The sequence below is a fragment of the Eurytemora carolleeae genome, unplaced genomic scaffold, assembly GCF_000591075.1.
Source record: "Eurytemora carolleeae unplaced genomic scaffold, Eaff_2.0 scaffold2436, whole genome shotgun sequence".
In the NCBI taxonomy this organism is placed as follows: domain Eukaryota; kingdom Metazoa; phylum Arthropoda; class Copepoda; order Calanoida; family Temoridae; genus Eurytemora; species Eurytemora carolleeae.
This window is the reverse complement of record NW_019398322.1, coordinates 1-16,222: the sequence shown is the minus strand read 5'-3', so window position 1 is coordinate 16,222 and position 16,222 is coordinate 1. Positions and strand designations below refer to the sequence as shown.

The window sequence follows — 16,222 nt, the reverse complement described above, 5'->3', positions numbered from 1 at the left end:
AAAAAAAAATTTGTCCTTTTGTCGCATTTTTTGACTCTTTTTCGTTTGACCCTGTGTCGTTTGACCCTTTGTCGCGTTTTTGACCCCTTGACGTTTGACCCTGTGTCGTTTGACCCTTTGTCGTTTGACCCTGGGTCGTTTGACCCTTTGTCGGTGAATCGCGAAAAGCCACTTGTTAACCCTGTGATTTTTTTTTGATAATTCATGTTTAAAAGTATTTACGTAGCTTTTTTAATTAAAGTTTGAAGAAGAAGAAATTATTGATTACACTATTTCAGACCACTCAAATTTATTATATTGTACTCTTTCATAAGCATATACATGGGGGTGCTTTTGGGACTAAGTGGTTTCATGGATAAATGGGTGCTGAGGCCATGGGGTAAAATATGTATTCCCAAAAATAAAACCTGCCAACGCCGGCCTGTTTTCCTTCATGCATCCATAACTTTGAATCGGTGATTCTGGATTTGAACCGGCGGAAGGTAGTTAAGCGACCCAGCTCAAATTCATTAAATTCAGTCCCTGAATATCTCATATTTAGTATCCCGTGAAATGATAGAATCAAGTGAGGATGAAGAGGAGGATCCTGAAATCTGTCCAGTGTGTTCAGAAAAAAATGATCCCACGAATCCAGGGGTAGGTATTGTGAAGGCTTAATATTACCAACAATGATACTTATAATTGTGCAAAGACAGTGACTCTTAAACATTCTTTTAAAAACAGTGCCATAAAGGGACGGGCAAAGGGAGGCAAAAAAAAGAGAAATTGCGGACGCGCAGATGGAGAAAGGAGAAAAAATATAAACATTAGAAATTATTAACTATGCCTCGCACCATTTTATTTACAAAAATCGCAAAAAATAAATTGTAAAACATTGTTATACAAATTTTAAACACTACAACTAGTAAATATCCTCTCACTAGTCCTTAACAATGGTCTATCTTATGTTTCTGTAAAATACTAATCGCAGATTATGTAAATCCATGGATCTCATGCAACTAGTCCTCATATAATTAATCTACCTTGTTTTAAACACATTTCGCCAACAATTTAAAACAAGATAATACTGTTACTTAATGGTGAATCGCCTAATCATTTTATTTTTCCAATTTTTGTATTTTTGGCAATTCCTTCTGACCTCCGTCACAGTTTCTGCTTCTGATCTTTTCTACTTGTACTTTACTTTAGACTAAAACCTTAAAATGTACATTGTAAGCATTTTTTTCATAGTTCTACACTCTACAGTCTATCATTACTGCTCATGTTTAAAACACCTCTCGTTAACACTCCAAAACGAGACCCCATTGGCTACTTAATTTGTTTTTATTGTTCCTATTTTCTATTTATTCATGTACGTTATTCGCATCTCGTGTTGTTGTTTTTTATATTTTTTCGGATCACCGTCTAAGATTCTGCTTTTGTTGCAATTGGTCTTTATTTGAACTGAAAAGTGAAAGCATATCGCTACGAGCCCTCATTAAATGTTGTTAGCCCATTTTACTGTCATTACTGAATTTACTTAACTTCAAAATAAAAATGAAAATTGTGTCATTTACCAAATCTCTAAGATTTCCACATAAATAAACAGATGCTCCATGTAAAATATTAAAATCAAAATGTACATATCTTTGATATATATATATATATAAAGTTTACTTGTTGTTTTTGTACTTTTGATCTATAAAAAGATTTGAATAATAAAAAATTGTTATACAAATTAACTTACTATATTTAGGATAAGAAGAACAGAATGATCGGCTGTGACAGCTGTGACAAGGTACCCCCCGCCCCTCACGACTCTTACCCTTAATACCATCCTAATAAAATAAACGTACATATTACATAAGGCAAGCTGTTGTCATATAAGTACTGCGAACTGAACAAGAAACATCTGTTAATATTTAATTTTTACGCAATTATAGTTAATTACCTAATTTGAACTAATTTGAAATGAAATCTGAAAAAGAGGCCCCGCTATGTACCCCCCAGACCTAAAGCAGTTTCTTTAGTTAAAAAATAAAATCTTGTTCCCTGAATTGGTTGTTATTTGCTTTTTTGTTCAAAATTCCAATCGTTGAAATTGTGGAAATATTTTAAATAAGTTTTAAAAAATGACAGCAAACCAAATCGGGAAGAAAAATCAAACCTAAGTAAAGATACTAGGTCAGTCATTCCTTTACAAAAACACGATTTGGATTTTTTTTTCGCTGGAAATAAAAAAATTAAGTTTTGTAGGGAAAATAATAAATTCATTTTTGGGTGAAAGTATGATTAAGGTGATGTCTGTTCAACTTTTCATCCCCCCCCCCCCCCAAGTCTTCGAAATGAATATTTGCTTTAAAATTTAAATCCCTGTGAAGAAAATGCAGTGCAGTGTACGCCAATTAGCCTAATTTTTTAATGATGTTTAGTGGTATCATTGGAGCTGTGTTGGTATTGATCACGAGAATAAGCCGGGAAAGGTAATCCTTCTTTTATAACCCATTCTGTTGCGGATCTTGATTCCGTAGGACTTGAGAAGGAAATGGATTCTAATCTGGATCCGGCTTCTTGTTATTTCTAAAAGCTTTGCTAATTTCCCTAACTAAAATTAGGTTTCAACACTTTTGCTAAGCATTATTTAAAATCTTTTTTTTTGAGGTTATTCTGTTTGATATTTTTTTCCAGTATTGTTTTGGATCCACTGGGTCCTAGAAATCCATTAAGGGGCATGTCGATGTACTTTCAAATCATAGCCTCCATTAAAAGAGTAGCATTCCATAATATTCAGAATTATATTAATGATGTTTCTACATGTGACAAGGGAAGAAATTTTCAAGAAATAAAATGACGATACGATATCTCTTTATTGTTTAAATAAAAGATTATAGGGTACCTTTGTAAATCAGACATGCCACTTATTTTTAAAATAAAGTAACACTTACAATTACGTGAACAATCTCTTAAAACAGGACGACGACTGGTATTGTCGTAAGTGTACTGCAAGGCGAGGAGAGGCTGGTGAATGGAAACCTGAGAAGGGTGAACAAGGATTACTGGATATTCTACCGATTAGAGAGAGTACACGGGTCTCAAGTCCACAGGGTACACCGAATCATCAGGTACAAGTACAACAAGTACACCAAGGGTGATTTTTTTGGATAAATATTATTAATACCACTTTTCTGAAACAATTTTTTTTCTCATTTAATATTTTTTTATGTTTAGTATTTATAAATATAACTGTTGAAATAAGATCCTGAAAACTAAAGTTAGAATGTCAAATGAGTGTACTTTTTAGTTATTTGGTTCGTTTGAGGTATGATATATATGATTTCAATGATGTACGAGGATTTAAGAATTAAGATCATATTTTTCCTGGTTTTAGTTTATCCATAGAGTTCAAATCGTCAAAAAATCTTAAATAATTTGTTGTTCAGAAGAACGGAGGCCGTGGAAGAGGACGTGGCAGAGGTCGAGGGACTCCAAGTCGACCTCCAAATCATTTTTCAACCTCCAGACATAAGCTGACACCATCAGTAACATCCTCGGAGAAGAAAATAATTGTAAGTTTGTTAGAAAATAAAAATAATTATTTACGAATACATAAACATTAAAGTTTTGGGAAGACTTGGGGAAATGGAAATTCTTGATAATGTAAAATATTATTTTTCAAAAGTTGATATATACAATGTTATCGAATTTTGATATGCAATTTCGCGATTTTGTTTACGAAACTTTGCAAACCCCGGTTGTTATTTCACTGAATTTAATGTTTTCTTTTAAAACAAAGTTGTTGTTTGGTTTTGAATAAAATTTTAAAATATTAGATACATTTTGCAAGTTTCAGAGACAGCAAATTCTCCCCAGTAAGGACGAGAAACGTCCTCGAAATCTTTTCGCTGACGACAACGAAACTCCTCCTGAACCTGCAATTAAATCTTCCGGATTCTCAGAAAATAAAACCGGGACGTCCAGTGACCAATCCGGATCCTTTGAGTCTGTAACCGGATCCCCTTTTCCAAAGTTGGTTGGGAAAAAACTTGAGATCTACAAAGTTGGACATCCCTCTTCTCCGACATCAATCCCTAGTAGATCAGAATCCGCCGGAACCCCTCTCTCTATAACCCTGATATCCGGCCGCAAAGCTGGGAGACGTGAATCCTGGATAACTTCTAACTCAAAGGTTTGTTGTAACTATATCCCCCCTTTTAGCAAGGGAGATCAAGACGTTTCTGACATGGTCAATTAAACTAATTTTGACAAAAGTTGATGAATAATAACAGCCCTGACACAATAAAATTGAATTTTATAAATCTAAAATGCAAAGAAGTTGATTGGTTTAGGGGGGGGGGGGGTGAAAACAACAATCCCTTGAAATGTTATATTTTCTGTGAAATATTTAATTATTTTTGTTGATTAGTCTGAGTCCCCTGAGCCAGCACAGCCAAGCAGAATATCTGGAAGTCGGGAAGAGGTAAATAAAAAAAATATTTTTTATTAAAATTACAAATTTCCTATAATCCGTAATAACACATTTATGATTATAATTACTTCCAGCCATTTTTATGCTTGTCTCAAACGTTTCTTCTTATTTCTCATTTGCCGTAATCTTTCTTCACCTGCTGATTTTTCATGTTTCCTTACGTTGGCCATTTCTCTGCTCTTTTCATTTACATTACATTTTATTTTTTCCTTGAAGTCGTCTTATATTTTCCATTATTTCTATTTTTCAATTTAAATTGGAACAAATAATTGCAAATTAGTAACTAACCCTTAAATAATAATAAAAAAATACTAACCGTCAAAATTAANCCCCCCCCCCCCCGACCCACACTGGCTCCTTAGTCTTTAATTTAAAGTTTTAATTATTTAGCAACACAAGTTTCCTCAAAACATTGGGCCCTCTTACTCCGACAACGGTGGTCTAAGATGGTATTAAGTTGCGTAAAACATGTGAATTTATATGGGCACGGACCTTCGATGGCAGTCCGAATCCCTTAAATTTATATAACAAACTACACGCAAAGGTTTTTTTCAATGGCAGTCCGAATCCCTCAAATTAAATTACAAATTACACGCAAAGGATTCTCAATGGCAGTCCGAATCCCTGAAATTAAATTACAAATTACACGCAAAAGTTTTTTCAATGACAGTTCGAATCCTTTAAATTAAATTACAAATTACACGCAAATGGTTCTCAATGACAGTCTGGATCCCTCATTTTAAATTTCAAATCACACGCGAAGGGTGTTCAAAATCAATTTTAGTTAATAGTCTGATCAGCTAGAATTTAAAAAATTCGAATATTGAAAATAGGAAAATAAGTAAAAAAACTTGTGTTTAGAATGAGAATGGACAGTTTGGTGAGATCACCCTTGAACCGGATACCGGATATGATAGTCCAGTTTCTGACGATTCGGCGGATGAACATTCGGTTCATTCAAAAGTTAAGGTACATTGGATCCGTCCTCTCTTGGTTCTTCCGGAGCCCACGGCAGCGCCTCCCCCCCCCACTCCCACCCCTTTAAAAATGGACAAATATACTTACCTTTTTAGTTTAGAGAGGGATTGGGGGCGCGGAAAGCCCCTCCCCCCCCCCTTTAAAATGGACAAATATACTTACCATTCTAGTCTAGGGAGGGGTTGGGCCTGGGGGCGCGGTAAGCTCCCTCCCCTTTAAAAATGGACAAAGATACTTACCATTCTAGTCTAGGGATTGGTTGGGGGCGTGGGAAGCCCTCCCCCCCCCAGGCTACACAATAATCAGGTCCCCGAGCCTTTAGAGGGTTATTCATCCAAAACGTTTCTGATGTCTTACGTCATTTTAAACACATCCCTAACCAACAATTTTTTCAAACTTTGAGATTGTTATAATATTTTTCTTTACACCATTAATACGTCACATTAGCATGTCAACCAAATCCCATCCACATCTTTTTTGGTTCTTGTCGTTGGGCGGTCTTGTCTCTCAAACTAATCACATACATTTGATTAATTGATTGATTGGTTGATTGATTGATTTTATTTTCAGGAAGAGACTGAAATGCCAAGAAAAGTTCTCCCATCATCTCTTTTGAAAATAAATACAACGGACAAAAGCATGCCAAGCTCTTCTAGTTCAAACAGTACAAATAGTTTATTAAGTACAAACTGCTCTCAAAGTACAAACAGTTTAAGAACAGTGATTAAGATACAAAATGACGCGAAAAAAAGAAAAATATTGCCTCTACCAGAAAACATTAATAATAGAAAAACAAAGGTGAGTTAGATTGTTTCTTCTTAAAGAGACTAAACTTGTATTTCTAATTGATCCTTCATAAAAAGATGGCAATGTCCAATTTACAAAGGCACCCTGAAAAGCTTTGCCTTTTCACTGAGTGTTCATATCAATGTTTATAATTTATAAACAGATTATTTTCAATAGTGGTGGCGCATTCCTACTGCAGGATAATAAACATAAATTGAGATCGGACATTCCTATCAATCATTGCATAGAGCATCACTTAAAATTACGTGTACAGCCCCTTTAAATGGGTTTAGCTGGAGACTTTGAAGGTACCAGTAGAAACGTGGGATGGTACAAACCTAAGATTTACAAACGTCGGACTGTACAAACTTCGGACCAGTACAATCGTCGGACGTGTACAACTTTCGGACTGGTACAAATGTCGGACAGTACAAACGTCATACCAGTACATACGCCAGACCAGGACAAACGTCGGACTAAGGAAAAAGATTTATTTGAATTTTTAGATTTTTTTATTAAAAAGTTATTTTTTTTCGTCTAATGTACTAATTAAAATCTACTGAAAGGAACTAAGTTCTCGCAACTAACTCGGATATTCTCATCCCTTTATCTTATTAACCTTTCATACTTTCAAACTTAAACTGTTTGATCTTATATATTTTGTAGGTTGAAATATCGAAGATCTACAACATCGGGTTTCAAAGATATAGGCATTGAAACATCAGAGTTTGTGGCCAGAACTCAACTCCATTTTGTTCTGATGTTTATACAGTGCTACGTTAAAAGGGTTGAAACTTTATTCAGATATCTTTGATTTTTATCAAAATAAGCGAGTGATTTTTAATTTATTTCTTGTAGCAATGTTTTTTTTTTTCAAACTCAACCAAATTTCTGAGATTTTTCCTTATAAATGTACCCGTCCGACGTTTGTACTATTCTGACATTTGTCCCAGTCTGACGTTTGTACTGTCCGACCTTTGTACCGTCTGACGTTTGTACTAGTACCTTTAAGTTTAAATCAACTAATTGGTCTAACCTCGTAACTTATCATTGTGCTGTGATAATGAGTGTCATTGGATTAATTGATCTCTTAATTAACGTTTTTACCAATCAAAGATTGATTAAACTTCAATGATATTTTATTGGTAACATTTTGATATTGGTTAATTTTACCTAAACGAGAGAATGGGTTTGATCTTATTCGGTCCATTCAGAAGTAAACAGTCTTATGTATTCTGTCTTGAGATCTATAATATTAAAAAAATTAACATTTTTTGGTGACACATTGACCCGATTTAAAAATAAGCGAGACATGGTTGAACCTAGGAGACTTTGTTATACCACTTCTCTTTAGTTTTTAACAGCACAATAACGAAGTGGTTCAACTTTGTCTATAGTGGTTCAACCACCTTTTGATATTTATATGTTTACTGTTCTAATAAGTTCGCCATTATTTAGGGGTATATTTTTTTGGTAAATCACCAATAATTGGGTTTCCTCCATGAATAATTGAATTGGGTTAAAAATATCATTAATGGGAAAATGATTGCTAATTAAGTCCAATGTTAAAATTAATCCCCATATCTTTGAACAATGAACATCATATCCGGTTCCTTAAGATATTTAGTTATACACCACTGCCATTAGTTTTAAATTAAAGAACATTTTCTATTTGAGGTTGATGAAAACCCAACCAGCAATAAAATCCGCCAAGTAGATGTCAGGATTAATCGTCTTTCTTTGCACGATAAACGAATATCATTGGACGATAGACGAACACCGGACACAGACGAAGACAAATCAAAACTTGAGGTAGAACGAGAATTGATAAACGGATCAGACAAATCTCCTACGATCCCACCTATGATCCCAACTCCAGAAATTGTGCCGTCGATACCAACACATGATTCTTTCAATACTACGAAACGTGACACTGCCATAGAACCTGACGCTACGATGAATCCCGGCTCTCCAATGGAACCTGAAACTCTTCTGAATCCCGTAACACAAGACGTTGGCATCCTGGATGAATCAGTCCCTGAGTTATCGCAGCAAATCATTGCATCCAGAAGTAGACGGGAAACTAGAAATAAGGTTCCGATCAGGTAAAGGATATACAAGGGAACTGAATATATTTTTTAACTAAAGATTATCAAAATGGTTATTCATCTTCCTTCTGCAGGAATCAAGTGAATCAACAAATTATTAATGATTATTAAAATTGTCTTTTATATTTTTAAAGAAACTTGCAATTCCTTCAAACTTAATCAACGTAACTTTCTATTGGTTTTAAAAAAGTCTGTCTATTATTCTATCCCCCCCCCCCCATGTATGGATTTAGATTGATTTAGACTATTTATATTGTTTTTGAAGAGGGCTCAGCCTAGATTTCTACGGAATGAATGTTGATGTTTATTTATTTATTTATTGTTAAATAAGCTGATGAGTTTAAGTGAAAGAAGTTTTTCTCTAAATAAATCTAAAACTAAACATTTTCTCCTGATTAGATACGCATCTAGTAGCGACGAAGAAGATCCACGGATTGTCTCTGCAAAAAAACGGAACACGTCACCACGGTTAACTAAGCCCCCGAGTGGCTCCAAGTCTCCTAAGTCCTTAGAACCTGCCCCTAAGTCCCCTGACCCTGTTGTAGATATTGCACTTGAGACGATTACGGAAGGTGATGGAACAAAGAAACGGAAGAGAACTGAACCCTCAGATTCTTCTGATTCCTCGGAACTCAGGAAAAAAATCAAATCTGGGGTTTCCATCCTAAATTTTGATTTGGACTCGAGGAATGCTGAAGATATTGAAAAAGAAAGAAATACGAATGAACCTGACAATGCAAAGGAAGTTATGATGGAGAAAGAGATTGACGAAGAAGAAACTATAAATGGACGTAACAAAAATACTAATTACAATGAACAGCTGAATGAAGTTGGAGACTCAATGAACGTGGATTTAGGAAGCAATGAAATTTCACTTGAATCCTGTTTAAGAATCGATGAAGGAAAAGAGACTGCAAATAAAGAAGACAGTGTTGCCTCTAGCAAACCTGTAACACCACCTCAAAAAAAAATTGAATCTAATTTAGATAGAAACTTGGACGACATGAATAATCAGGTATTTGTTTCAAATCAAAAATTTTAAAACGTTGGGAGAAAAAATGCTGTTTTTTAGAGATTTAGCAAATAAAAATGATGGGAAAGGGAGTCATGAAAAAAGCTTGTTTAAATGAGTTGGTATTAAAACAGAAATTATTAAGACAAATAAAATAATATTTGACCAGAGATGGAATTTAGAGAATTTGAGCCGCGGTTTAAATCTGCCAAACCCCGGTTTAAATTAAGCGCCGGCTTAAATCTTGAAACATTTGATACAATTTTAAGTCGAACCAACCATATTTAAGCCGCGGCTTAAATTTAAACCGCCGCTCAAATTCTTTAAATTCGGCCACAGTAGTTGTAAATTTCCTTTACAGTCCCTTTAAATAGCAGATTTAAGGAAAACTAACATATAACTATTTTGAAAATTAAATTTTGTCTTTTCTTATCTCAACTGTTTAGTATGAGGCCAAAGAGTTGGAGCCTCAAGAGAAATTAGTATGTGCTTCTGTAGATCCCAGGAATCAGGGCCAAAATGAAAATATTCCAGAGATCCCGGCAAGGAAAGATTTGAGACTAGCATCCCCAGGGCTGTTCTCTGATTTTGTGAACCCAGGTCAAGCAGGGCCAGATAAAATCAGTCTTGATCTCAATTTGACAGAGGACGAAATACGAAGTCTTCCAGTCGATATATTCACCAGAAAACCAGATGATCAGGATACATTCGGCAGAGAGATGGAAGAGCTGATTAATGGAACAGAGCCTGTTAAAGATCTTGTTGCCTCAAAATCAATAAGTGAGATTCAGAAAGAATTGGAGGGATTTGGACAGAAGGATCCCATGCCCATGTTGATTCCTAACTGGAATTCATCCCGCTACTCCCAAGGAGATCATCTTTCAGGACAATCTAACCCTCAAATTGGGATACCATCACCTTCTGCATTAGTTCCAACCCGTGTTTCAACTCAAGTACCCTCACATGGAAACCATTCTTTACCTCATGTAATCACTGGAAGCCCTCTAAAGACTGGTTCAAGACTGATTAAAATCAGTGAATTATCAAATATTCAGCGTTTAACCAATCCAGAGGTTCAGGCAGATGGACAAGAACACCGAGCTCAAATTAAGATCTTGAATCCGACAAAGCTGAACCTGAAGGCTTCGCAGGTTCACAACAACAGAGTTTTTTCCCCAAAGGAGCGAATTTCTGTTGCTAGACGTCCTTCAATGGAGCTTCCACTACGTCAGTTCCAGGTTGCCGGAGCAGATTCATCAAACAGATTTATTAGAGTCTCAACACAGCTCCGGTACTCGAATCCATCAATCTTAGGAACCTCTATTAAAACACTGCCTGAAGCCAACAATGTAACAACTAACACCTTGTCTGGGACTTCTACTAACTCTTCATCTATATCAGCTACTGAGTATTTATATCCATTAAATGCCAAGTTACAGTCTGTTGTTTCAGTTCCCAACCCAACCCAGGTTCTTTCATCACAGCATAACTCAACACAGCCAACCACAGCCCATCAGCAGGTTATGAATCCTGTAAATATTCAACAACTTGTAAATCAAGAAACAATACAGCATAGGTCTGATCCTTCGTACTTAATACGCCAAACTTCAGTACCCTCTCCCTCATACCAAACTACTACGATGCATCATCCAAACCAGCCTCAAACAGCTTCTTTACCTACATCACAAACTCAATTTCCAAATCATACAAACAGTATTGGTGTCCAGCAGTATGCAGTACAGGCACGACCCCCTCTGCCTACGCCCCAATCCAATATTAGAGTACAAACAACACTAGAAAATGTGCAGCGAATCCACGTTAATAGTTACCAAGCTACTGAAGGAAATTTTTATGTTCAGGGTTCCCCAGTTCCCCGGTCTGTTCATTCTGTCGTTCTATCCTCTGGATTTGGAGGCCAAGGTCAATTACAAGAAGGTCTTAATAGCAATGTTACACACATAAATGGACCTGCACACTATCGTGTTAGTACGGGAAACGGCCAAATTACTCCAGTATCGGGTTCATTTTCAGTATCTCAACCTCTCCCAACGCCTATAAATGTCCGACCTATTGGGGATCTCGGTCATCCTCTGGCTTCCTCCCAACCTACTAGAGCACCTCAACCCTCCTCTGCAGTCATGCCTGAAGCTATTCGTCCCCTTGCAGGAGCGCAACCACAAAGGTTGAAAATCCGAGGAGGAACGGTAAGATTGCCTGGAGGTGTTCGAGCACCTCGAATTCCTGGACAAGAGAACCAGAGAATGGGGATGGTCAGAGGTGGGCCATGGCCTAGAATGAGATCACAAGGACCAAGGCCTGCTGGAAGGTTTCCTAGACCACCAGGCCCTCCTCCAACCCAACCTTCTTTAGGACCACGGCCTCCAATAGGTTCTCCTGCTGGAGAAGGAATCCCTCGATCTCCAGCTCGTCATCAGTCTCCTCGCCCATCCTCTCACCAGAATACAACCCCACCTAAACCAGCCAAATCTCCTCCAAGTGTTATCAAAATAGAAGACGATGAACCTGAAATAATTGAGTTAATAGATGAACCACCAACTCCGTTGAAGAGTGCTACAATCGATCGTCTGAAGGCTGGTGGGATCTCAGTAACCCGGCAAGCACCTCCTAAGATACCGAAAGGTCTAAAACTCCCACCAGGTTGGTTTATATTTAAACATATGAATAATGAATATGTCAATTTGCACTTATCATTTTTGGGTATTCTAATCAAAAATGTCAGTTAAATTTACATCAGTCTCTTCATTTAGAGTTTCCAATTTTTTTCCGGGTAAATTTGGTTCCGTAAAGGCCCTAAGGAACCTTTCTAACGCTGTTAAGAATGATAAACCATTAAAACCTATTGTAAATTACCTGAACTAGGATTAAATTTACCTCCTAGATACTGAACAGAGGTAAAAAACAAGTTTAAAGGAAGAGTTTTTCCATTAGGAGAAATCGTAACCATGGACGTTTTTCAACATGTCTTACTAGCTTTGTGTAACATCTTGGGGGGGGGGCTAGATATATTTGAAAATTGGTTAAGAAAATTTCATGATTGATTTCTAAAAGTTTTTAATTGTTTTTCATTCTTTACTGGTTAAGAGCTTTACGAAACCAAATTAATCCGGAAACAAATTGGAAACCCTATCTTCACTTAAATAACTTTGCTAGAGGATCTACGATTGAAAATCAGTTAATGGTTTAAATAGGATGTCGTGATTTGGCCATGGCCATTTTACAAATGGAGAGTCCCTTGAAATTGAAATTATGTTACAGAGTCCCTGACACAGATTTATTGATTTTAGGTATATCTTTATCCCCTGCTGGCAGTCATGACGGCAGAGGGCGGAGCAGCGGCAGTTCAGAAGGTCGAAGGGGTGGGGGAGAGTCTAGAATTAGGCGGGAGTTAAACCCACCACTGAGTCGAGAAAAGGAAAGTACTCCACAGAAAAAAGTTCAAGTTGAACTTTCCGAGGAACAATATGAAAAACTGAAATCAATGGGTGTTCTCAATTAAATATTGCTTGAAGAGAGCTTTTTAATGTTTATTTCTATTTGGTTTTGTGTACATAGGTTGGACGGTTTAAATTTATGTAAATTATATACATTTCAGTGAAATTTGTGATATTTGCATATGTTTTGAAAACTGAGAAATGATTTACATCTGATCCGCGGGTAGACTTAATATTTCCTCCTACTAAATCAATTACCATTTACCATTTTTATTTTTCAAACAAAGGAGATTGCAAATTTAACTTTTTGTTTAATCATAAAACAAAACAAGTAATTTAGGAACTTTAACAATTAAAAATACATTATTCTTCCATCAATTTATTCAATAAAGATGTTTTCCTCATTTTGTTTGAATTTTCTTATGTTGATATTTTTTTTAAAGCGAGATTTAAAATAGTAATGGATAAGTTATTTTAGTCATAACGGTCAAAATTTCAGAATCATCATAATCGCAATAAACGAATAACGCAATCTGGTCGATCAACTTTCGGTATTTGATCATCTTCGTATTTTTTTAGCGCGTCGGTCTTAAAAAAAGTTTTACCCCCTCTCCACCCATACCTCATACAGGCTAGCTGAAAAACTCACTTTGAGTTAGGCGTGTTGGACGTTGGTGTAGGACGTTCCTAACAATCTTGATTTGATTTGATTTGATTTGATTTGATTTGATTTGATTTGATTTGATTTGATTTGATTTGAGAAATTCTACAAATTTGAAAATTGTTTATTTCAAACATTTGCTATTCTTACAGTACGACAAATTTAGACCCTGAGAGAAAATATATGCTAAAAACAAATCAAAGTCGATTGTCGATTGTTCCCTTTATATTTTCACTTCAGATTAAAATATTGAACAGTTTAAAAAAGCTAATTACTGGTAATGTTAAAAGTTTTAATTAAGAAGTTTTCAGAAAACTAACCAAACCGAGTAACAACTCCTTACAGTAATAACCAGAAAACTGTAGAATGGAATGGCGACATTAAAGCATTACTAAAGTACATTTGATGTTGTTTCATCATTCACTAATAGCTTTGCTAGAAAGTAATTAAATCACTTATTAGGTTCAATGAGTCTGTTTACACTGCACAATTACCGTGTCTAGTGTTAATTGCACTATTTGAAGTTATAAACTGAGTTTCAAAGTCAACTTCATATTTTATGGTTATCACTGTACTGAATTGTAACAAGAATTAAATAGTCACCATTACAATTTATGGGTCCTCTCTTCATTCCCATTTTCAGGGTCATTCACAAAGAATGAGACTGTATATATCCGACCTAAAACTCTTTAATATGACAATTCCTAGGTTAATTTAAGTGTTCTACCTTGAATATAGTCTTTAAAAGCGTATTTAAAAATCATTCAGCAAACAGAGAAACAAGGTTATTTACAGTTGCAAGAAATATTGAATGTAAGGAAACGGTCGGTTTAAATTCCGTATAGTCGTCTCTGAAGTCGCATTCTTTGTGAGCTACTCTGTTTATAAATATAGTCTCGTGCTTGGATATATGGAAGACGACCTTTTTACACATCAAACATTTCTGATCTTAACTTTTTTCTCCCCCCTCCTCCTCCCCCAGTTATACTTATAAAATGTCAAAGTAGATGATTGAACTGCAAATTTGAAGTTATAGTTTATGACTGCGAAATATCTCCGGGTTTCCTGAACATGAGTATACTAGAGATGGCAACGTTTTTATTTTTCTAGATTTTAGCTTTCGTTACTATAGTGTTTATCAAAAGTATAAACGTTACGTTGCACAGTATGACATTTTATGACATAGAGTAAACGTAACGTAATGCATTTTCTGCACTTAAATACCTTATACAAAGTTAAGCTTTAGTAAATGTTATGGAAACAACAGTAAGCTCCGTTACGCTTTTCCCTTTCTTGTTTTAAAAAACTTTCCCAACGTTGCGTTAAAGCTTAAGTAATATAACCACAATTTTCCAACGTTTCAATTTCATTCAATGTAAATGTTTTCAGAGACTTTACGTTACACTTTCAATTGGTTTAAAAACTAAAAGGTGACGAAAGTTTTGCCTTAAAACGTCATAAGGGCATAGTTCTGCACGTTGCAATGTATTTTAGTGCAAAAATATTTTTTGTTAACGTTACGTTTTATCTTGACTTTTCCAATAAAACTATTTTAATTACATTTAGGAACTTTACTAAACTGCAACTTTTCTTACGTTACGGTTTATTGAAACGTTATTGTGATAACTTTTTAGTTACACTATTTTACAACTGGCAATCAAAACTGTTCATTCGTTTCTAAGAAAGACATGAATTAAAAGATGTTCTTTACGTTACGTTGTATTAAAACGTTCAGGCCTTGACGTTTCTTAATTTACACTTTAACAAAAAATAATATTGGTTCTAAATGTAAGCATTTCAAGATTTTTTCCGTGATAATTGTATTCCTACTTTCGTATTTAAATTAGTGTCGTTAATCCCTTTTAAACTCACTCTGTATGAATGTTGTTGTCGCATTTTTAACCATTTTAGAGAATGTGTTACACAGTGGCGTACATAGGGGGGGCAGTAGTCCTCTTGCCCCCCCCTGGGAGTTCCAGGGGGGCCCTGCCCCCCCCCTGGAAAATACAAAATTAAAAGGAAACAAATTTAAAAAGTAACACCTGACAATGACAAAGACTAAGGATTTGTCTAAATTCACTGTTAACACAAAATTTTAAGAAACTTTAAACTAAAACTTTTGCAAAAACAAGACCTCGGCATATTAGATGCCTATAACATGATGGAAGATGTAATAAAGGTATTCTATTTTCTATTTTTCTATTTTTTCTTACAGTCAATTTATAAAGGAATTGAGTCTTTGGCACAAACTCAAATATGTAACCTTTGGAATCTGATGTTGTACACCTTAGATATTTCAAATTCAGATATTTGATCTAACAGAATTCATAGTTTGAAATATCTAAGGTCTACAACCATAGTTAAAGATATATTGCTCATAAGACGACATTTGTCATCTTAAAAGATATAAATGAGATGTTTAAAAGATATTCCTATTATATAGATTAACTAGGTCGGTTGTGAACATTGGCTGTTGTTTTGTCATTGAGTACTTGTGGTGTACATGAGTTCTGTAGTGAGAAATTTAAGTTAGTTTAGTCCTTTTCATGCCCTTCTTCAGTTCTCGTCAATATGATATATTGCTCATTGAAATATTGTAGTTCAAATAGTTTCATTCCCGGAGTTATTTTACACTCTATTCGGGAGGAATGGTTAAAACTAGTAGATTGGAAAAGACCCAATCCGAATGTTATCTGCAACGAACATTTTCCTAGTTATATAAAAGTGAATGGGAAAAAGTTCAAAAGCTAAAGAAAATGA

General features: G+C 35.4%; 1 protein-coding gene across 1 annotated transcript; it reads left to right on the top strand.

Moving 5' to 3' along the window:
• Positions 1-541: 541 nt before the first annotated feature.
• Positions 542-13,133, top strand: LOC111717226 (uncharacterized; the record flags this gene model as incomplete). The annotated part of the gene is given in 13 exon segments (XM_023492738.1): positions 542-636; positions 1,736-1,777; positions 2,412-2,462; positions 2,952-3,101; positions 3,420-3,545; positions 3,824-4,165; positions 4,403-4,456; positions 5,327-5,434; positions 6,014-6,241; positions 7,907-8,334; positions 8,737-9,352; positions 9,796-12,007; positions 12,655-13,133. Coding segments are annotated over 13 exon segments (4,664 nt in total), but the record flags the coding sequence as incomplete, so codon positions are not given.
• Between the last annotated feature and the right edge of the window lie 3,089 nt (positions 13,134-16,222).